At 37.8% G+C, this 23,299-nt stretch overlaps 4 protein-coding genes and 1 non-coding gene across 5 annotated transcripts in view; 1 reads left to right on the plus strand and 4 right to left on the minus strand.

The window, feature by feature from the left end:
- LOC117986183 (glutathione S-transferase 1-1-like) overlaps window positions 1-6,727 on the minus strand; it is a 39,399-nt gene extending 32,672 nt beyond the window's left edge. Inside the window, exon 1 of the mRNA XM_069501567.1 lies at window positions 6,717-6,727. The gene's annotated coding sequence lies outside the window, so the exon portion shown is untranslated. The remainder of the gene's footprint in view (window positions 1-6,716) is intronic.
- The window catches only part of LOC117985911 (WD repeat-containing protein 44), a 296,876-nt gene extending 288,787 nt beyond the window's left edge, over window positions 1-8,089 (plus strand). The window contains exons 14-20 of the mRNA XM_069501569.1: window positions 180-296; window positions 1,453-1,654; window positions 2,540-2,671; window positions 2,811-3,043; window positions 4,422-4,572; window positions 4,761-5,342; window positions 6,422-8,089. Coding sequence (XP_069357670.1) covers window positions 180-296; window positions 1,453-1,654; window positions 2,540-2,671; window positions 2,811-3,043; window positions 4,422-4,572; window positions 4,761-5,342; window positions 6,422-6,562 — 1,558 coding nt within the window. The 3' untranslated portion in view covers window positions 6,563-8,089. The remainder of the gene's footprint in view (window positions 1-179; window positions 297-1,452; window positions 1,655-2,539; window positions 2,672-2,810; window positions 3,044-4,421; window positions 4,573-4,760; window positions 5,343-6,421) is intronic.
- Window positions 8,090-8,504: 415 nt separating this feature from the next.
- On the minus strand, window positions 8,505-20,104 carry LOC117986159 (putative leucine-rich repeat-containing protein DDB_G0290503). Its single transcript, XM_034972997.2, has 9 exons — window positions 18,533-20,104; window positions 16,304-16,537; window positions 15,933-16,187; window positions 14,897-15,100; window positions 13,067-13,293; window positions 12,162-12,264; window positions 10,821-10,986; window positions 9,748-9,887; window positions 8,505-9,059 (listed from the first exon to the last, which is right to left on the minus strand). The coding sequence occupies exons 1-9, from the start codon at window positions 19,943-19,945 to the stop codon at window positions 8,907-8,909; spliced, it is 2,895 nt and encodes a 964-aa protein (XP_034828888.1). The 5' UTR covers window positions 19,946-20,104; the 3' UTR covers window positions 8,505-8,906.
- TRNAL-CAG (transfer RNA leucine (anticodon CAG)) lies at window positions 13,773-13,856 on the minus strand. The gene has a single exon. It is a non-coding gene; the product is annotated as a tRNA-Leu (tRNA).
- Window positions 20,105-20,753: 649 nt separating the features above from the next.
- Bet5 (blocked early in transport 5) lies at window positions 20,754-21,897 on the minus strand. The gene is made up of 2 exons (XM_034973030.2): window positions 21,630-21,897; window positions 20,754-21,383 (listed from the first exon to the last, which is right to left on the minus strand). Exons 1-2 carry the CDS (start codon window positions 21,726-21,728, stop codon window positions 21,045-21,047), a joined length of 438 nt encoding a protein of 145 aa, XP_034828921.1. The 5' UTR covers window positions 21,729-21,897; the 3' UTR covers window positions 20,754-21,044.
- Between the last annotated feature and the right edge of the window lie 1,402 nt (window positions 21,898-23,299).

Genomic DNA, 23,299 nt, shown 5'->3' on the forward strand with positions numbered 1-23,299 from the left:
GCTGTAAGTCTATGAAGGATAATCGCATCTGTATATAACGCGCCAAAAAAGGCTTGCAGTATATTTAGTTTGTGGTTTCCGCTGCTTTGTAGCTTTTTGTATCGTTTGTATTTGATGTTGTGGTGATCGGTAATGCTGTATTGAATGATAGATTTTATTCGTATATGAAATGGTTATAGAGAAACAGACGAGGAGAGTGAGAGCGTCTGCGCCGGCGGCGCGGAAGACGAAGCCAAAGAGATCAAGAAGGAAGGCACGGACAGACAGACAACAGCTATCAAGAGAAAAACAGAGAAGTAAGTATAGTTCTTTAAATCTTGTTTAATTTACTAGATGAATTAATGTTTATTTTATACTAGATAAGATATAAGACAAGGCTACTCTAGGTTTAGGAAGAATAGGTTTTAAAAGAACCTGCATCAATCATTATTACAATCTCAATTGTTGTGATTGGTTGAATTTGTGCTATTCTAGTTGCAACAATGCATTGTAGCCAATAGTGAGAGAGCATCAACCAATCAGAGGTGATTGCGATCGTGACATTGTAGCTGTCATTTTACCGCAATCGAGGAGCTGAATGTGATATGTGCCCATCACATGTGTCATGTTACGACAAGATGTTTTAACACTGTATTGTGTTAATCTAGAGTGATGCGCGCGGAGTTAGTGAAGTGTCATTCGCAAGACAACATTAACATCAGGTGACGTCAGCACGCGACGTGTGACGCTTGCGCCTTGTCACAGACCCATCTAGTTAATACACTGAACAAGTATCGCTACTTAGGTACTAGAGTTTGAGCCGTTTTCTTATTGAAAGCTAGCTTCAAATGGTTTTCTAGACGGGTATTTGATCGAGGCTCGCGGTTTCATTTTTGCCAAAATTTTCTCGTGTGCTATTTTTGACACTGATTCATTTAGTTGAGTTGTTTTATTTGTGTTCATTTATTAATATAATTAAATGTCCAAGTGTAAGCTGGCAATTTGGTTCGATGCTGAAATGCTTATAAAACTGTTTTGTGTGATTTTGAAATAACTAAACTTTAACTGATTTGTCTTTTGATCTTTCTGATAATATTTAGTATATGTATGTTAATATCTTAATAGGATATCAAAGTTATAAAAAAAAGTGCAAGTACTTCTTAAATGCAGCTATCCCCAATATAATGTTTGAATGATTAACTACGATTTTTTAAACCTGTCCTTTATTTAGCGATTGAATAACCAGCCCTTCCTGTTACAATACCAAAACTAATTCGATTTCAATTTGTGAGAAATCCTAGTCTGAAATACTTTGATACGAAGCCCATATTTTCAAAATAGTGCTGTAGATTTTGTGCAAAAAGGCCTATTAAAAAAATATTAATTTAAAGACTCATAATCAAAACTTTTTAATCGTTGAGAAGTCTTGCTAACTTCTAGCTTTGGGGTTTAAACAGTCAAATATTTCCGTAGATTAAAACGCTTCTTCGGGAGTACGGTGAAGAAGACGGTAGACGCGGCCAAGTCGCTCGCGCAGGAAGTATCTCACGCGCGACATAAGGAGGACGTCGCGGACATAGTAGACGATGTTCGCGGGGAACACAACATTAAGCTGAAGGCTTCCAACTCGCACAAGGGACCGTACGACTTCGACGGATGCGTGAGATACGTTCAGGTATGATATTTTGAGTTGTACTGTCCATAAACGTCCACTGGACATAGATCTTTTAGGCCATAGAGCGCGATATAGGTCGCTATAGGATCCTTTTTCGGGTTGTGCCACACATGACAGTTTGTTCCGGCGCTTCTTTTGCGCGTTGGGCTTATGCTCAGGTGGAAAAAGCGCCGGAATAACCAGCTCTTAGTTTTAAGATGTGATGTGTGGCACAGGTTGCTAAATAAACGTCTTTTCTTTCTTTCTTCTTTCTTCCATAGGACGCGGCCCTTGTTCATCAGCTTCCAGCGACATGATAGAATTAAGAAATCGTTCATCCACCAAATTAAGTTTTCCTTGTAAAGAACAATTTTTCGGTGCGAGGTCGCCATCAAGCATCTTAGGACAATTCTAACAGTCGGTTTAGGGAGACGACTAAACAGATCTTGTGAGGTCACAGGGTGAGATGGGAGAGGAATTATACCGACCGGCAGAGAACAAGGGAGAAGAAACTTTAATTGAATCTTTTGCATAGTACTGAGTCAACTTCGTCAGGTATAATAGAAAAAGTTGGTTGGCCCGTAAACACCAAAGGCATTGTCTCTCTGTTTTGGGCTATGTCGGTCTTGTACAAATCTGCCCATTTCTGATTTGATCATGTAGAGATGATCTGGGTAGTTATGGGTAAGTTAAAAATAGTAGTTAAGTTATGGGGCATAGCTGATGTAGTAGAGACAAGATAAGGTTAAGTCGCTCACTTAGGAATAATGCCGCAGTTTTGGTAGCGGAACGCAAAACTCTTTGACTTTTCACCTTGAAACTGATGGTTCCATTTGGATCTCTGTTCATTATTATTACGCCTTTAAACTAAGGAAGTGGCATTCAGTTGAGTATACCTTTGTGCAGGAAATGGGCTCAGGTCACTCGGGCGCGGTGTGGTGCTGCAAGTTCAGCGTGTGTGGGCGACTGCTGGCCACGGCCGGCCAGGACAAGTTGCTGAGGATATGGGTCACCAGGGACGCGTACCAAATGTTCCACGTGAGTTCCCCTTTACCTCTTATTTTTATTACGGAGGAAATCTCTCTATTATTACGGTTGAGCGGTTGAACAATCCGGTGAATTCTTTGATCAATCATTTGTGGACACAAAACTGATGGAATTTTTTGTTTCTTAACAGGACATGCGCACAAAATACAACGCGGAAAAGAAATGCTCCCCGTCCCCCTCCCAAGAATCCCTCGCGTCCCTCGCGCCCCCTCCACCTTCCCCCGAAGAGCCCCCCTTGGGCCCCGCCGCGCCCTTCTGTCCCAAGCCCTTCGTCGTTTACTCCGGACACACTTCCGACCTGCTGGACGTGTCGTGGTCGAAGAATTACTTCATACTGTCGAGTTCTATGGACAAAACTGTCAGGTTAGTATGTACTATGTGTAGTAACATAGTGTAGCTAAATCGCACACACACAATGCTGTACACAATCTCTAAATGAAACTAAAATGACTCTTAAATTACTTTCTTATAGGTTTCCTCACAATGGTGGAAAGTGTCTCTAAACTTAATCCTGTGAAAAATTTTGCTTCAATGTTTATCAAAAAAGCTTAAGAATTATGACAATATATTATGGTTACCGAGATTTCATGATTTGGATTTTAAGATATGAGTTTGAAGTTTAAGATATGAGCGCCGCTGCCCGCACATCCCGTTGAGACTACGGGCTGTGCGGGCAGCGGCACGCAGTCTCAACCGCGACGCGTGCTCGAACTGACTCCTTTGAAAAAAACCCCGGATGGGTTGAGATATGTATAATATGGAAATCACTCACGATAGTTTAAACGCTAAGATATGAGTAAAGTAGTCTTGTAGAGGTGCAACCTCTACCGTTACTTGGCTGGCAGCTATTAGGAAAACTTCGCAGCTGCCACACAACAATATTCAAATTTGGAACGCAGCGGGGAATCCTCCTGGTCACGCACGTTACAAGATTCCACATTCCCTATCATCCGCTCGTCACGTCAACATCTTCTACCATTGTATTATATAAAGCTCGCGAGCCTGTCTGTATTGTACATAACATATCAATTGTAAAGTGTAAAATAAACACCACTATATGTAGCTGGTTCTTCATTACATCAACCCTTCAGCTACAGTCTATCAAACTATACATAATTAGGTATTATTATGCAACCGTTTCATGAAGTACTATTATCTCACTGATCTTTCAATTACGACTGTGGTCTATAATGTTACTGGTTTTTATATCCTTCAAAGCAGGGTTTCCCAAACTATGGGTCGCGCTCGCGACCGACTGGTGGGTCGCGAGCGAATATTGAGTGGGCCCTGCCTATAGTACCAACCGTCCGAGCCAGCGGCCGGGCGAAGCTATGAAAGTCCTCCTCCCCTTTACTACCTCATACTTATGTGAGGCTGGGTTTTCGAATATGGTGAACATTAAAACTGAATACCGAAATAAATTGGACTTATCAAACTCACTGCGATTAAAAGTAACTAAAGTTGAAGTTGATGTCAAAACTGTAATGGCGAAACATAGGAAACAATTTCATCCTTCCCATTAAATTTATATAATTAAGTAATAAAAGATTGTATTAAAACAGTTTGTTATTTCAAAAGTCTTTTATTAATATTGCTAACGCTTAAATTTCCTAGAGGTGGGTCCCGAGTTTGTAAACTTAAATCAGATGAGTCGTAGCCCAGTCAACTTTGGGAACCACTGCTTCAAAGGATCCGGCAAATGCTTAGAAGGTATTGCATGAATGATTGACTGTTTTTACAGGCTATGGCATATCTCGATAGGCGAGTGCCTGTGCTGCTTCCAGCACATCGACTTCGTGACGGCCATCGTGTTCCACCCGCGGGACGACCGGTACTTCTTGTCCGGCAGTTTGGACGGCAAGCTGAGGCTATGGGACATTCCCGATAAGAAGGTAAGCTGATGGTATAACAATTGGTATAATATGATCCAACCCCAAGTTTTTTTCGGTCTTTGTTTTGCGTCATAAAATCTACCTCTTCGATGCCTATTGCCTTCCCTCTATCCATATCAATGACACTTGAAAGAAATTTCCTAGTACCCTAAGGAAATTCTTACAATTAATAATAATTTATCCAACAGGTCGCAGTATGGAACGAAGTAGACGGCAAAACAAAACTAATAACAGCCGCGAACTTCTGTCAGAACGGCAAATTCGCCGTCGTGGGCACTTACGACGGACGCTGCATATTCTACACTACCGACCAACTCAAATACCACACACAAATAGACGTACGATCAACTCGAGGGAAGAATTCCACCGGTAGAAAGATCAGTGGTATAGAGCCCATGCCGAACGACGATAAAATCCTCATAACCTCAAACGATAGTAGGATAAGGCTGTATGATTTGCGCGACTTGAATCTATCGTGCAAATATAAAGGCTATGTAAACGTTTCCAGCCAAATAAAAGCCAGCTTCTCTCACGACGGTAAATATATAGTGAGCGGTTCAGAAAACCAGTGTATTTATATATGGAAGACTTGCCATGACTATTCGAAGTTCACGTCGGTGAGGAGGGACAGGAATGATTTTTGGGAGGGCATCAAGGCGCATAATGCGGTGGTCACGTGTGCGGTGTTCGCGCCCAACCCCGACCATATGATACGGATGATAACGGAGAGGGAGGAGAACATGAGCGCTAGTAAGACGCCGGATGAAAAGGTAAGTGAACTGTGGATTACATTTTTCAAGTATCCCTAAATACATTACAATATGGGTAAGTATAATATTAGGGTTTAGCTCAACGGTTAGAGAAGCGGACTGAAATCCAAAAGTTCGCCGGTTCAAAACCCACCTGTTGCACTATTGTCGTACCTACGCCTAGCACAAGCTTAACGCTTAGTTGGAGGGGAAAGGGGAATATTAGTTATCATTGACTAATAAAATAAAATAAAAATTATAAACGTGAAAGTATGTTTGTTTGTTTCTTTGTCCCTCAATCAAGTAGCAAAGGATAGACGTTATTTTTTGCATGAATATAGTTAAAGATCTGCACAGTGACATAATCTACTTTTTATTCTGGAAAAGAAAGTTGAAGAATTCCCAAGGTATTTATAAAATCCTATACCTGCCAAATTTCATGATTCTAGGATAATGTACGCTATAGGTTTTGATTCCCTTTACTTGACAGATACGACAAACAGATAGACAAATAAGACAACGAAGTGATCCTATACAGGTTCCTTTTTTACTTTTGAGGTACGGAACCCTAAAAAACGTGTTAAAACATCATAAATGCCAATCACAACAATAATTGAGATTGTAGCAATACTTACAGATTTTCCTCAGATTGGTCGATTGAGGGAAATCTGTAAAGGTAATTAAGTTATACAGTCGAAACTCGATTAACCGGACTAATTGGTGTCGTTAGGGAGTCGGATAAGCGAAAATCCGGATAATCGAATGTATGAAAAAAAGCGGGTTTTGTGCATATTATGTAGTTCACTATAATAGTATTTTCAATTTTCAAAGTAATATAACTATACCAAGCGGGATATCATATGAAAGGGCTTTATAAAACAGATTTTTATTTATTTTTATGCATAATAGTTTTTGATTTATCGTAGAAAATGGTGGAAAAAATACCCGAGTATGGAACCGGTGCGCGAGTCTAACTCGCACTTGGCCGAACAATTTTCGGTTAGTAGTCCGGATAATCGCGAACCCGTATAACTGAGGGCCGGATAATCGAGTTTCTACTGTATTTAAAAATAACCATTTTTTGAAATGTTACGTTCCAGAAAGCAGCGGAGGGTGGCATGGTGGCGTCGTCCCAGACCGGGCACGTGTTGGTGAGCGCCGACTTCAACGGCTGCATCAAAGTGTTCGTGCACAAAGCCAAGCCCAAGCACAGCTCGCTGCCCGCCTCCGCCTTAGCTTGAATATAATTATATTTTTGTAAAAGTAGGCTTAAAGTGTAATTAATATCAACTTCTTCTAGCAGCAAACATTGATAACAATCGAAGTAATATAATCAGAATAATTGTGACTACCCTAAGTATTTTAAAACTCCCAGATAGGCAAAGCTCATACTATACGGTTTGACAACTACATTTGACAACTAGTCAGATTAGTAACTTTTTATCAAACGTGTATGCGATATTCAATGAAATACTTTTAAGGTTGTTTTACTTTAAACCTGAAGTGTTTCGGCGATCGAATTCTGTCAACGTTAGTAAGATATAATATATTATATTAAGGACACTGAGCCGAGCTTTAAACTAAAATATTAATACAGTGTCTATGTACTATGCACTAGATGTAAAGGCTGTGACAGCTGTATGGAACACGATTTTTGTTCGGAATAGCCGGTCTACACATTGAAGTTCATGATAATATTATAGTTTTAGCATTTCACGGGGACGAGTGACTCGGGCTTGTGTTTTTAAGTCGTATCGGTATAAGGTAAAGTAAATGAGTGCGTTTGCGAGCGCTTGCTCGCGACTGATTGGTCCGACACGCACGCACACTACACAATGCCCGACGTAACCACAAGCAAATTTCACTTGCCTTCGTGAATTGCAAGAACTGTACCAAAATCTACCATACTAAAAATCTGACCATCTATTGTCTAAATAGAATGTTGTGAAAAAGATAGAACTACGTATAGTCGTAGAAAAATAAAATTTATTCTTCTAAAGTGGTGTTTGTAGACTTCATAAAATATAACGATATATGGCTATAACTGAGTAAGATATTAATTAATTCATAAAACATATAATTTATTCATTGTATATGTACTAATTGCTAATTAATTGCCTTTGGTCCTATTATCTTGTTTATAATTATTATAATTTTGTATATCTTATTGTGTAATGAAATGAATGTCATCGTTGTTGTATGTAAAATTAATAATTAAGATGTAATTTAGCTTTTGTTAAATATAAATAGTAAATAGTGTGGATTAAGTCAATCTCAAATGTTTTTTTAATATTTTTGATTTAGGATTACGAATTTATTATAGTAATTATTATATGTATACTGGGATACGAATCTTAATTATTTTGCAATGAAACTGAATATTTTTAAGCTTTCAAGTATATTATGTTAAAAGTATTATTCCTAAAGAAAAACTATTAATTTGTATTAACTTAGCTAGTAGTGTTCAATAAATAGTTATAATCTTGTATTTTGAGTAAATGCACATATTCGCTTTAATTAATAAAACGTAAGTAATTTAAAATAAATGTATTTCTGTATATTTGTTATTTTTTAAATGTATAATTCCAAGTTTTAAATAAAAAATATACTTATTAATAGTCTTGCCTTCTTTGAACCATGTGATTATTAAATAATAATGTTTAGTTTTATATAGTTATCTTTAATGAAGCCATTTATGATTGTATCAAAGATTATATCGTGTATATTTTTAATTTGCATTTACCGTTTAATAAACCGTTATATTACTACTAGTTTTTTTATTTGAAAATCATTTTTGACACCATCTTCAAGAGTCCGTAGAATCTTGAGCAATGACATAAAGTATCTATTATAATTATTTATACCTAAGTTAGGTTTAGGATAGAAAAATATTAAAATTATTTTCGGCAAATAATTCTATGGTCACTAAGTACAAAGTCTTGTTTAAATTAGTTCTAAGGGTTCTTCGCAATAATATGGCGAGGTGTTTTATTTTTCTGGTCAGGCTTTAATTTTTTTATTAAAATAAAAGCATGTTTTATTTTAATAAAAAAAAATCTTCCCTTTTCCCTTGGTATTTTCAAAACCTAAATAACAGGGACGAACTCACAGGTATCATCTGCTAGTAGTTTATACAGCTTTATAAATAATGTGATATTTATTTTTCTATAATAAAAGAACAAATATTTGATAAAATTTATTTGATTAACACAATAATGGAATGTTTTATAAACTCTCACTAACGTTACAAAATAAATAGAAAATTACAAAAACTCCTTAACTATAATAACTTAGCTAACGTGGCGGGATATGTTTCTATTGCATAATATTAAATATTTATTTGAGAGTATTTCACTTTAGTTTATAAAATACACACGAAATTGGTATTATGCTATTTTTAAGTCTCAAGAAAAAATCCCTCCCTTGACATATATATTTGACGACCTCCCTAGGGCATGGCATCGTGCCGGAACGCTAAATCACTCGGCGGCACGGGTTTGCCAGTAGGGTGGTAACTAGCCACGGCCGAAGTCTCCCACCAGACAACTTTAATTTCTGTGGGTTCTTATACAAATCTCTTTGAAACTATGCCTTCCAAGGAGGTTTCCCGGGGTTGAGACTGCGCTTGGCCTTGTCCCGCCTGTCCACCTTATCCGGTCGATCGCTGGTGGGCTCTTCATCGAGGTGCTTGTGGTCGGGCGGCGAGTCCGCGTCGAAGCTCGGCGGTTTCGTTAGGAGCTGGAAATTTTGGAAAGATTTTTAGAAGATTGATTCCTTAATCCAGTAAACGTCAAAACGCGCACTTAGTATTCGAGCTTCTATGAAATACTGCTATGTGACGTCACAATGATTTGACGTGCTTTTTTAGTTTAATCGATAATTTGTTGTCGAAAATCGAAAAATGGCTAACTAACATAAGGACGTGGATAAAGTGGACGTATTTTGGAAGACCCTATATTTAATTAACCGACTTCCAAAAAGGAGGTGGTTATCAATTCGGCCGGTTTTTTTTGACATAGGCAACATCCCTGCTATTTAATGAAACGAAGTGAATCGCTAATGTAAGCTAACTCTGTACTAAATTTCATCGAAATCGGTTAAACTGTTGGGCCGTGAAAAGCTAGCAGACAGACAGACACACTTTCGCATTTATAATATTAGTATGGATATGGAAGTTTTTTTTTATTTTTTTTTTATATAGATTTAAAATTGTCAGAATATGATTATGCTCTCAAAGGTAAGTGGTCAGTCCTACAAGGCAAGGCAAGAAGGCAACTTTAGGTGGACAGACGGCATTAGGGAACCGCTGGGTGGCGGCAGCGCAAGACCGTGGCGTGTGGAAGTCTCTAGAAGAGACCTATGTCCAGCAGTGGACGTCGATCGGTTGATGATGATGATGATGATGATGATTATGGTGAATAGTTACCAGTTTAACATATTGCTGCAGCTCGCGGTCGCTCAGGGTGTCGAACTGCAGGTCCGTGTGTCGCGAGCGGAACACTTCGGGCGGCAGAGACGTGGCGCCGGCTTTGCTGCACATCGCTTCCGGCGGCAGGGGAGTCGATACTGTCAATTAAATGCAATCAAAATCAGTATAGAATAGAATAGAATAGAATGTTTTTTTATTCATGTAAACTTTTTAAAAGTGCTTATGAATAGTCAGGTAGTTTTAATTTACCACTGGTTCGGAATGCCGTTCCTACCGAGAAGAACCAGCAAGAAACTCGGCGGTTGCTCTTTTTAATTTATCAATTACTATTCAAGCCATTGCAGCCCCGTGCATTGCTGGAGCGAGTCAAATCCAAGCTTTTTTATCGTTTACATAGTCTGCGACTGTATAATATGCTTTTTTTAGGAGCATACTTTTAACACATTTTTTAAACAGTCAATCAAAAGTGCGAGTCGGATGCGCACAAAAAAGGTTGCAAACGAGCACGCGGGTCATCCGATGTAAAGTGATTACCACCGCCCATGAACATTTGCAGGACCAGAGGAACCGTCAATGCGTTGCCGGCCTTTCAGGAATTTGTAGGTCCGCCCCTTCAAAAACCCCATGTTGAAGTCTAGTGGGAGAACACCGCCGAAGGGAGTTGATTCCACAGTCAGCATGTGCGTAGATAAAAGGACCTGGCACAACGTGCGGTCGAAGTGCATCAGACACCCAGGTGGTGAGGGTGAAATTGCTTACGGTGAAGCGCGGTGCGGTTGTAGAAAAAGGAGGGTGGAATGACGTCGAATAGCTCTGAAGAGCACTCCCCTTTATCAGTACCCTTATCATAAATGCGAAAGTGTGTTTGTTTGTTGGTTTGTTCTTCAATCACGTCGCAACGGTTCAACGGATTGACGTGATTTTTGCATGGGTATAGATGAAGACCTGGAGAGTGACATAGGCTACTTTTTATTCCGGAAAATCAAAGAGTTCCCACGGGATTTCTAAAAAACCTAATTCCACGCGGACGAAGTCGCGGGCATCAGCTAGTAATGATGATGAGCACTCACCAGACTCCGGCGCAGTATTGTCTAGACTGGGCGGCGCGACGCGGTGCGAGAGGCCTGCGTGCCCGTGCGTCAGTATGAGCAGCGCCTGTCTCCACTGCGACTCCATCACGGAGTGTAGTTGAGACGCGATCTGTCCTCTGCGACGACGGTATGTTTCTAACTTGTTCTAGAAAAAAAATATAACCCACAAGGTCGTGTAACCCACGAGGAACCTCACAGCATGTCTTGAAATATATAACTCTATTTGTTGGTTGTTTTTTTTATTTATTCAGATACAAGTTAGCCCTTGACTGCAATCTCACCTGGTGGTAAGTGATGATGCAGTCTAAGATGATAGCGGGCTAACCTGGAAGGGGTATGGCAGTTTTTATTAAACTCATACCCCTGTTAAATTAAATTGATGGAGACGGCAATGGTGCAGACGTGTTTATTGAGTGATGTGTTATGATCAACCAAACGTATGGACTAACAGTAATTATAATGAAATATTACATGCTATTGTTTTAATAATATTTCTTAATCTAACCTACATCATTTTGCATCACCTTTCTTCTAATTGGATGCGTTTGCAACCTACATATATTAGTCTTGCGGGTCGCAGCCCGTGCGGCTCGCAGTTGGTGCCGCGTCGTTAGCAGAGGCTTTTTAAAAAACCGGCCAAGTGCGAGTCAGGCTCGCGCAATGAGGGTTCCGTACTACACTCGTATTTTTTCGACATTTTGCACGATAATTCAAAAACTATGATGCATAAAAATAAATAAAAATCTGTTTTAGAATGTACAGGTGAAGACCTTTCATATGATATCCCACTTGATATACTCACTCACTTCGAAAGTTTAAAATACTAATTATTAGTTCATGACCACAATTTAATTTTTTTTGTGTGATCTAACCCTAAATTCACGGTTTTCAGATTTTTCCCCAAATGTCAGCTATAAGATCTACCTACCTGCCAAATTTCATGATTCTAGGTCATCGGGAGTACCCTGTAGGTTTCTTAACAGATAGACAGACAGACAGACAGACAGACAACAAAGTGATCCTATAAGGGTTCCGTTTTTTCTTTTGAGGTACGGAACCCTAAAAAGAAGACCCTAGAGTTTGGATATACTCAAAACTAGTCGGGAGTCAACCAATCACGTGAGTCTAGTCTTAGGCTGAGATCCATAGAGCACTCTTTGACTTTGCTCAGACTTAAGTTTCAGTTAGAACGAGATAGATTTATGCCAGCGATATAACACTGTCTCATTTTAGCAGTGTCTCAAGTTAGTAAACCTTAGTTATTTATAATGAAACAGTACAGACGGATTTCCAAATTAAAAATATTCATAGACAACAAACCTCTAGTAAGCTGATCTTCTCGTTGGCCTGCGCGAGCTGCAACCTGTACAGCTTGATCTCTTCCTTCTGTTTCTCTTCCAGCACGTTCACCTCCAGCTTGTGTCTGCGAAACATACCAATACCTTTTAAAATATATAGTATTTAATATACATAGTATTAAAAAAACTAGCAGACCCCACATATATATATATTTTTTAATTCAGATACAAGTTAGCCCTTGACTGCAATCTCACCTGATGGTAAGTGATGATGCAGTCTAAGATGATAGCGGGCGAACCTTTAAGGGCTATGGCAGTTTTTATTAAACCCGTTAATTTTATTAACATATAGACACTATTATTTAGTTTTCTTAAAAGGTAAACAAATAGCTTCTCGCTGAAATACGTAGGCGCAGTACATGCGGTCAGAAGGTATAATCGCCGTTTACGCGTTTCTCTAAAGTTTTTGGGATTGTTTGTACAAACTAAGGAAAAACGGACTGCTCCTTAATCCTAGTGATCTGCTTCTTCTTCTTCTTCTTCGCTCTGGGCTGGTTTCCGCACTTAAACGTTTCCGTCTGTTGTGCGTGCATTGCCCCTCCCCGCTGAAGTCTTCACTCCAGCCATCCAAGCTCACTCCAGAAGCCGAGTAGACCGCCCAGGTTGCCGAGGGGTGATCTGCTTATTGAAGGAGTCAATAACAGCTGACTCCTTATTCCTCGCAGCCATCTCCATGTCTCTCTCAGCCAAGTCCAGTTGTCTCTCGAACTCCTTCAGTTTTGCCAATATGGCGACCTCTAGTTGTTGCTGATAGTGGCTTTTTAGGATGTATTTATTAATCCTTACCTTTATCTTTACTCTTTCCGCTAGAGACAAGAGGAGAGAAATAGAGAGAGAAAGAGAGAGAGATTGACACTAGATACTCACTGCTCCTCAATCCTAGTGATCTGCTTATTGAAGGAGTCAATAACAGCTGACTCCTTATTCCTCGCAGCCATCTCCATGTCTCTCTCAGCCAAGTCCAGTTGTCTCTGGAACTCCTGCAGCTTCGCCAACACGGCATCCTCTAGTTGTTGCTGGTAGTGGCTTTTTAGTTCCGCTTTCTGGAGCTCTAGGTGCTTTCTGAGGTTTTTGGTTTCGTCGTCTAGGGTGTCCTTTGAATGAAAAATAAATCACTATCACTACCCATACCAGTACCCTTATTATAAATGCGGAAGTGTGTTTGTTTGTTGGTTTATCCTTCAGTCACGTCGCAATGGAGCACCGGATCGACCTGATTTTTTGGATGGGTGCAGTTTAAGACTTGAGTGACATAGGCTACTTTTTATCCCGGAAAATCGAAGAGTTCCCACGGGATTTTTAAAAAACCTAATTCCACGCGGACACAGATTTAGCATGGGTTTATAGTTCATCAATAAATTTTTCATAATTTTTCACATAGTTCATCAAAGACCTATATCCAAGATATCAGCTAGTTTATAAAATTAGTAGGACCATTAAAATGATGCATTGCGTGCATATGTGCATAAAACACGATTTAGACAAAAAATAATACAGAAGTATTTTATTTTTAACGAATTAATTGATTTGTACTTTATTGTTAATGAATGTTTAAAAAAAAAGCAAAAGTATTTGTCAGAAGTGGGATTCGAACCCACGCCCACAGAAGTGGACTGCGACCTGAACGCAGCGCCTTAGACCGCTCGGCCATCCTGACTTATACACGGGATGACGAATTTCATGAACTAATTGTCTAGTCACAAATCACAATAGCTCAAACGTTAAAGGAGCGGACTGAAATCCGAATCTGCAGTCAAAAATCACATCGTTGACTGGAGCTCTGCGTAAATCTGCACGATGTATACCGCATAAAGTCCGAAGTATCATTTATAACTCACTAGCCAAGCCTTTACTAGAATACTTAATAGAGATTTGGGGATGTGCATATAAAACTAATTTAAAGGATCTTCAAATATCACAAAACAAATTGTTAAAAGTTTTATTCCAACTAGACTATCGCTTCCCGACCAAAGAATTATATAAGAAAACTGATCAACTATCTATTAGTCAATTACACAAATACAAAACATGCATACTAGTTAGAAAAATACTCTTAGAGTCCGTACATACACAAATCACTTTTAAGACAAAATCTCATAGACATGGTACACGAAACAAACATAAACTACAATTAACTAAAGCTAGGACTAATTGTGGGGTGAAAACTATACAGTTTGAGGGAGTGCTACTATATAATAACTTGCCTAAAGACATTTTTAACAAAAAATCTTTTCCAAAATTTAAAGAAAAATTAAAAAAATAATATTGTCAAACACTATAGTTTTAAAATATATATAAGTTCACCGTATCTTAAGTAATGTTTTTCTTCTATATTTATGCTTAAAATTGTTCTCATGTAAGTGAACTTTTGTTCTTTTTGAGAAAATAAAAGTCTTTAAACCTAAAGGTCGGCGATTCTAAACCCACGGTTAGAGTACGCGTACCTACTCTAATCACAAGTTTTATGCTTGCTTTGACAGTGAAGGAAAATATCGTGAGGAAACCTGCATGCCCGAGAGTTCTCTATAATGTTCTCAAAGATGTGTGAATTCTACCAATCCGCACATGGCCAGCGTGGTAGACTAATGGCCAAAACCCTTCCCACTCTGAGAGGAGACTTGTGTTCTGTAGTAAGCCGGCTATGGGTTGATCATGATGATGATGCTATCTATTCTATCTATAATCATATTCACTTACACATTTGTTCAGTAGCTCGCTGAGCTGGTTCTGTGAGTCACACAGTTGCTTCTCCAGCACACTGCAGCGAGATCTCTCTTCATTCACCTTGGCCTTCAGAATGTCTCTCTCTTGTTGTTCCACGAGCCTCTCCTCACTCAAGGTCTCCACTTTGTGAGTCAGTTCCATTGTTTTGCTTTTCGTTGATTCATGGTCTGATTTCTCCTGTAAATTAATATTGTATTGTCATTATTAATAATGTGGCATTATTAAAAAAACCGGACAAATGCGAGCCGAGCTCCCACACCAAGGGTTCTGCACCATCTTGATGTGAATTAGTGGAAAAATCTGAAAACCGTGAATTTGTGGTTACATCAAACAAAAAAATTAAATTCTAGTCATGAACTAATAATTAGTATTTTCAATTTTCGAAGTAAGATAACTATATCAAGCGGGGTACAGTATCATATGAAACCTGTGCATTCTAAAATAGATTTTTATTTATTTTTATGCATCATAGTTTCTGACTATGTCGAAAAAATACGACTGTAGTACGGAACCCTCGTTGCGCGAGCCTGACTCGCATTCGGCCGGTTTTTTGTGATGTAACTACAAATTCATGGTTTTCGGATTTTTTCCTTTACTTATGCTAGAGATTGCTACTGGTCTGACAAATTTCGTGATTCTCGTCAACAGGAAGTACCCTTCTAGGTTTTGATTCCCTTGTCTTGACTCTTGACAGACACGATAGAGAGACACAGAGACAGACAGACAACGAAATGATCCTATGCAGGTCCCTTTTTTCCTTCTGAGGTACAGATTCCTAAAAAAAAACTTGACATTATTATCACTTACACTTTCGCATTTATACTATGGGTAGTGATATACCTTTTTTGGCGTTTAAACTATCGTGATAATTTCGATTGTGTGTCGGTTTTCTCCTACACATGTAGGAGAGAAAACCGACCTTACGTATTTAGTCAACGAAACTAGTTGGGCTAGCGTCGACTAAATACGTGAGTAAAGCCGGGTTTCTCAGAGGTGTATAGTGATATACCTTTTCCAAAGCATCCTCCAAGTTCTTAACACAATCAGTAGACTGCTTGTTGAGCCTCATCACCGTCTCACAGTTCTCCTTCAATACTTCAATCTCCTTGTCCTTCAGTCTGATTGCCTCGTCTTTGCTCTCCGCAACCTTCTCCATCTGTTCCTGCAAGTCCTTCTTCTCTGATGTCAGGAGTTTGCATTTTTCCTGATAGTCGTGAGCGAGGTCCAATGCTTTGTATAGTTCTGTTTCAAAATGGCTTGTTTTCTGAAATGGAAATAATAACCATAAAATCATCATCATAATTATCATCATCGGCTCACTACTTTCACTCCGCTCCTTTAATCATTGAGCTATCGAGGCTCAGCAGTTTAAAATCTTACCTTCTGTGCTTCCCCAGCGACCATCTTAAAGTTATCAACCTCTCGCACCATCCTGTCCAACGCTGCCCGGTGTCTTTCCTCAGCTCTGTCCAAGCTGCCAGTGAGACGCAGCCAAGCTTCACGCAGCTTGTTGATTGCTGCGTCTTTGGCTTTGTCCACTTTCATGGCAACTGCTAACTTCTCTTGCTGTTCAAGGATCTTCTTTTGTAATTGTTGGATCATTGCTTCACAGTGCTATAATTGGGAAATTACAGCTTGTATACTTATCATTAGTTATTAGAGGCCCCACACACGGTCAAGCATGTTTGTCAAATTGACATTTGTTTGATCAAGGTCATCAAACGCAAGAGCACGGTGCAAACACCATTCAAACAGGTTTGTCAAACAAGGCGTCACTTTCGACGCAGAATTCAGAAAGGGTTACTGCAAACACGTAAAATTTGACAATAATGCTTGACTGTGTGCGGGGCCTCTTACAGTGCTTAATCAAAATACTACAAGCAACCATTCAGCCCTGTTTCTTGCTGCTTTTTAACAGAATATTAAGATTTTTTCAGGATTTTTATAACAATCAGTTTTTTGCACCCTTTTCAATGATACACTTATAAATGAAAATATGAATTACTAGCTGATCCCCGCGGCTTCGCCCGCGTAGATTTAGGTTTTTAAAGATCCCGTATAGCCTATGTCACTCAGGAATAATGTAGCTTTCTACTGGTGAAAGAATTTTTAAAATCGGTTCAGTAGTTCTAAAGATTACCCCCTACAAACAAACTTAACGACATTACCTCTTTATATAATATAATACAACGGGCCGTGCAGCAGAAATCGTAATATTTTAATTTCGCCATAACTTCAAAACCAAACGTCCAATTTTAATCATTCAAAGACCAAATATTATCTCCATAAACTGTTCTTAGTGATGAAATCATTTATTTTGATAAGGATTAATAGCATGAGTAAAATAAACGCGTTTAAATGTAGTCCAAAAAAAATTCAAGATTTTTAAATAAAAAAATGGTTGCTGTGCCTCACTCGACATAGATGGGTATAGTGTGTCGCGGACTTTTTTGTAGATATTTATAAGATCTACAATTAATTAGAACATTTTATGGTTCTATCTTTTATAGTTTAGGCAGCGTACGCAAAATAAGTAACTTTTCTGGTTGATTTTTTACACCTTGTGTCTGAAAACCCCAAATATCTTACGGAACCCTATTTTTTTCCAAAATAAAATATAGCCTATGTTACTCGTGGATAATGTAGCTTTCGAATGGTGAAAGAATTTTTAAAATCGGTCTAGTAGTTTTTGAGCCTATTCAGTACAAACAAACAAACAAACAAACAAACAAACAAACAAACAAACAAAGTTTTCCTCTTTATAATATTAGTGTAGAAATACAACGGGCCGTGCAGCAGAAATCGTAATATTTTAATTTCGCCATAACTTCAAAACCAAACGTCCAATTTTAATCATTCAAAGACCAAATATTATCTCCATAAACTGTTCTTAGTGATGAAATCATTTATTTTGATAAGGATTAATAGCATGAGTAAAATAAACGCGTTTAAATGTAGTCCAAAAAAAATTCAAGATTTTTAAATAAAAAAATGGTTGCTGTGCCTCACTCGACATAGATGGGTATAGTGTGTCGCGGACTTTTTTGTAGATAGTTATAAGATCTACAATTAATTAGAACATTTTATGGTTCTATCTTTTATAGTTTAGGCAGCGTACGCAAAATAAGTAACTTTTCTGGTTGATTTTTTACACCTTGTGTCCGAAAAACCCAAATATCTTACGGAACCCTATTTTTTTTCCAAAATAAAATATAGCCTATGTTACTCGTGGATAATGTAGCTTTCGAATGGTGAAAGAATTTTTAAAATCGGTCTAGTAGTTTTTGAGCCTATTCAGTACAAACAAACAAACAAACAAACAAACAAACAAACAAACAAAGTTTTCCTCTTTATAATATTAGTGTAGATGATGAAGGCAAATAGATGCAATGAAAGAAAAATATTTCTAAGAAAATAATTTTATCAATTCCATACTAATTTAATTACTTCTATATATTATTAAGAGTTTAATTAATTCCATACTACTTTATTGAACTTAAAATCAAAAGTTAGTTCTGGGTGCACATTTTACATTGCTCTAGTAGCTTTAGTGTGAACAATAACATAGCACATACAGAATTAATGTTGAAATGAATTTAATATACTCACTTCTCTTTTCAACCTCTCCTCTTCCAATTTAATACTGTCTACCTTCTCTCCCCTGTCGCCCCTCTCACCCCATAGCTCACTTAGGCTCAATAAATCTGTGTCTATGGACTCCAGCTTATACCCTTCCCTGTCCAAGCCAAAAGGCCTCATTTGAGGCATTTTAAACTCATCTCTCTTCATAGTATATTCACTTTGCTTCATACATTCATCTCTCCTCATATATTCATCTTTCTTCATTGCATATTCATGTTGTTTCATATATTCATCTCTCTTTATATATTCATTTTGTTTCATAAATTCATCTTTCTTTACATAGTCATGCCTTTTTGTGAATTCATCTCTCTTTAAAGTCAATTCACTAGCATCTGATATAGAACTCGGAGTATTGCGACTTTGAGACTTGTAATGCTCTAGAACTTTGGACGCTCGGTCTAATATTTTATTTGATGATGGTTTGAATGTATCCGAGTATGAAGGTTGTATATTTCTTTTTGGCGTTGATGTTGACTGCACATCTTTAGTGTCAGAGAAGTTTAGTCTTCTTATACTCGGAGATTTTGTGTTTGGTTTTGTTGATGTATGAGGCATGTTATTTGAATCATTCTCACTTCTTGTATGGACATAACTTGTATGATCATTTTCAGTCCTAATGTTACACACAGAAGATGTACTTTGGGGCGATTGATTTGCTGTTTTAACTAAATAAATGTACTTATCTAAAATATTACTTGACACTATTCTTCCACTCGGCAGCTGAATTTCATCTATGTTTCTCCCTTCTAACTTCTGCGATATATAATCACCTGTTGCTTTAATAATATTTTCAGCGGTTATTTGGTTTGCTTCCTTGCTTTTCGAATCAGGGCTTTCGTAAGATTCCACTCTGGTTAGGAACTCGTCTATTTCGTGTAAAAGAAGTTTATCATTCCCTTTACTCGGCGTTGATACGATACTGCTAATATCACCATCCATACTGAGTGAATCATTTAATTTTTCTAATTTTTCAGGTTTGCAATTCAATTTTAAACTGCAGAAATCTTTTCCGCAGATATCGAGGCTCGTCAAAGACACATCTTTACTACGTACCTTTCTAATTTTACGACGACGTCTGCGCGGGAAAGTGAAACACTTACGATCCAAGCTACGACTATCGAAACTTTCAGTATCCCAAACCTTTTTACGCGATTCTACGCTCGAGATCTCACTTGTATCGAGTTCTAACGTCTCTAAACGGGATTCCAGCGAATGGACTTGGTTAACCAGTTTGCCTAGAACTTGAGCGGTGCACGAAACCGGTTTGTGGACGACGGTTCTCGAGGACTCCAGGAAGGAATCCTCAGAGCCGGAAGAATTAACGAGGAAGAAGTTCGGTGGTATCAGCAGAAGAACATCGGTGTCGTCGGTATCACTCATCACAGAAACTCCACTTTTTTACACAATCAAACACTAAAGCCATATTCAAATTATTCAGTGAGGGTATTCCGTTAAACTTTTAGCTATGAAATACTAATAATTTATAAAAGTACTATTTGTTTCCCAAAACAAACTCAACTAACAAAAACAACCGTTTGATTTTTGACCATAGAGTAAAGTTTTTGCTTTTTGACATATTATGTAGGTAAAAAAACAGGTCAGACCACAGGCTACATACGATTACGATATGGACAGTGTATAGACTACATACGAATAGTCTATAGTATTTCCAGGCAAATTATAGCAACTACATTTGGCGCGAGATTTTGGTTTTGTATGCGATGGGTAAGACAAGGGATTCCTGAGAACCAACCGCATTATCATCCCAAGAAAACCTCTGTCCTCTACCATTATGTGATTAATGGAAAGGGGTCACGATCTTCAATGAGGAATATGATGCAGAAAGAGAATGAACTTTGTCTATAGGCTGATTCATGAATCATGGTTTGAGTTTCTAGTCTTTCTTGAGGCGCGGCGCGGCGCGCTTTAGCACCTATTTTATTATTAACAGAGATAATTTATTATTTGTGTGATAAATTATCTCTGATAATTACCTATATCTAAAAGAGGTAATGTATAAGCACAAAAAAGAAGTTACGCATTGGAACTAGTGCAACTATGCAATAGTTCCAAGGCATGACTTCTTTTTTGACATAAATGATAGTAGCACAGCTTTCGATTATTATAGAATGTTTATTTTACATTAATTCATAAAAAGTACTACCTACTATAATATAACAAATTCCAAGACAGGTCAAAGAAATGAAATAAATTATTGTAACATTTTAACATAATTTATTTAAGTATTTTATACACATACCTACCTAACTTACCTTACAAGTTATGACTTACATTATATTATTTTAATTAAATATGTTTGTTAAACTATAGTAGTTATATACTATTAGGTATTGATCAGTAAAACATTTTGTTTAAAATAATATCAATAATTCTGTAAATAAATATATGTACTTATAAAACTAAGTGAAAATATTTGAAATATTACAATTATATTTTACAATTTAGAATGAGTCAAGAATCAAGAAGCTCGGACAGCACTTAAAGGTGCCTGTTTGATAAAGGTGTCAAGCTTGTTTTTAAATAATTCACTATTAATTGGCTCTCCAATACCACACAGTGGATTACCTATAACATATTTGACATAGATTTCACCATAAATCTTTTTTAATAATTCCCGAACCCCCTGCACCTGGTTATCCGTGTTCATCACAAATTTAATTCCAGAAGGTGTTTCTAAGCAGTGAAGAGTATATTTGGAAGTTCTGTAGTTGAGAAATCCGTCCTTGGGATCCAGTGGTGATATTTTGGCGACAAATGATTTTATGGAGAACAGCATCCCATACATGAGTTTTCCTTCCTGTAAAATAAGATAAATGAATTAATGTCTCAATATCTCTATAATCAGAGAACAGACTCAAATCCTAAAGATTGATAGTTCAATACTTGTAGTATTCTATATTGTGCACTATTGTTGTAATCATTCATAGCACAATCTTTTTTACTCTTAGTTGCAGCTATAATAAAAATAAAGTGCTGTACAGCGGAATTACTGAGAAATTTTCACAACTCTCACTTGGAGACTATTTTTACTTTGTGGAATTACCTCCTCCCGAGACATCCCAGCTTGTTTTGTTCTATTCCATTCTCCATAATAAAGTAAGGTTCCATAGCGATCAAAAATGTATAAGTTGTAAATCATCATCTTATTAGAACTAGATATTTACATTTATCACGTCTATTGCAGTATTTTGTGCAAAAAATTCAAAACAAGACAAAATATTGAATTGAATCGAGGAAAATCAACGAAAATCGAAGTTAGAACACGACCAAAAAATTGCAAAATACAATAAATGTGCAATAAATTTTTGTGTCAAAGTCAAATTATTTTAAAACGTCAAATTGGTTGATCATAATTGTACCATAGACGTTGAATTCCTCAAAGTTCAGAAAATCTTTTGATCCACCAGACGCTTGCGACCAGCACCAAACAACAAGACCTAAAAGCGTATGGTATGGATGGGTGTTTGCGTATGCTTGCCAAAGCTGACGAGCGCTTGTCGCTCGATCCGATTGGCTAAATAATAATAATATAAATAAATAAATCTTTATTTTCAGATATAAATCCAGCAAATTATACATTATACATTATAATAAAATACCTACTAAATAAAGAAATTAATATAAATTAAAATTAAAATTAAAATTAAAATAACTAAAATATTGTTTGATGTTCAAGAAGTAGAAGTAAAATCTTACTTCTACTTCTTATTCGCGTCCCGATGCACACGCCGCCAGTGATCGAATATCTGACCGGTCATATGCCCACCTATAACCTCAAGTATGACGTTATTGGATTGTCGTATTCTATCCCAGAAAGAGGCTACACGATTACGAATAATGGCGAAGAAGTCACTGACTCTCGCCTCGGCGAACATGCCTGACGCGCTGCAGTACCTTGGCAATCTCATTAGGATGCGAAATGCGTCATTATATTGCACCCTAATAGTGTTCATTGTTGCTCTTTTATATTTCGTCCATAATTGACAGGTATAAAAACACTGACAATATGCACGAAATAGTGTCAATTTCACATCTTTACTGCACTTAGAGAATCTGCGGGCAAGCATGTTACACCGAACCGAGAGGGCTCTTCTCTCTCTTTCTATATCTAAGTCATCCCTGAGGTCACCAGTGAGAACATGCCCCAGATACTTGAATTGTTGCACCTCCCGAACCGCAGAACCCTCCAGATAAACCGGAGGCACCCTCTCCGGTCCCTTTCCCGATCTAAATACCATCATTACTGATTTAGAGACATTGTATTTCAACCCATGATCTTTTGCATATCGACCACAGATCGAAAGTAATTTTCGGAGTCCACTAATCGAGGGGCTCAGGAGCACCATATCGTCCGCATAGCTAAGATTGTTCACACAAACATTTCCTAGATGACAGCCGATCCTGGTGCCCCTGAGCTCACATATCAGCCAAATCAGGTATCACATATCAGCTAAGCCAAACACTGCTGTGGTGTATAAACCAAAGAGTATTATAATATATAGGGAATAAACTATGCCGATGCTTGCTGAATGCGGCATGTACTCTGTGGTCACAAAGTGACGCTATTTGATAGGGCAATGGGGGGGGGGGGCAACTATTTTTTTTAATATCTGTGGAAATTGTCTATGATCAACCCTCAATGTCATCGATAGGTACCTACCTACAATGAAAATAATTAGGTAGGTACCTATTGCTCGAAGTTCGTCTCTTTCA

Source organism: Maniola hyperantus, chromosome 10 (genome assembly GCF_902806685.2).
Source record: "Maniola hyperantus chromosome 10, iAphHyp1.2, whole genome shotgun sequence".
Lineage (NCBI taxonomy): Eukaryota > Metazoa > Arthropoda > Insecta > Lepidoptera > Nymphalidae > Maniola > Maniola hyperantus.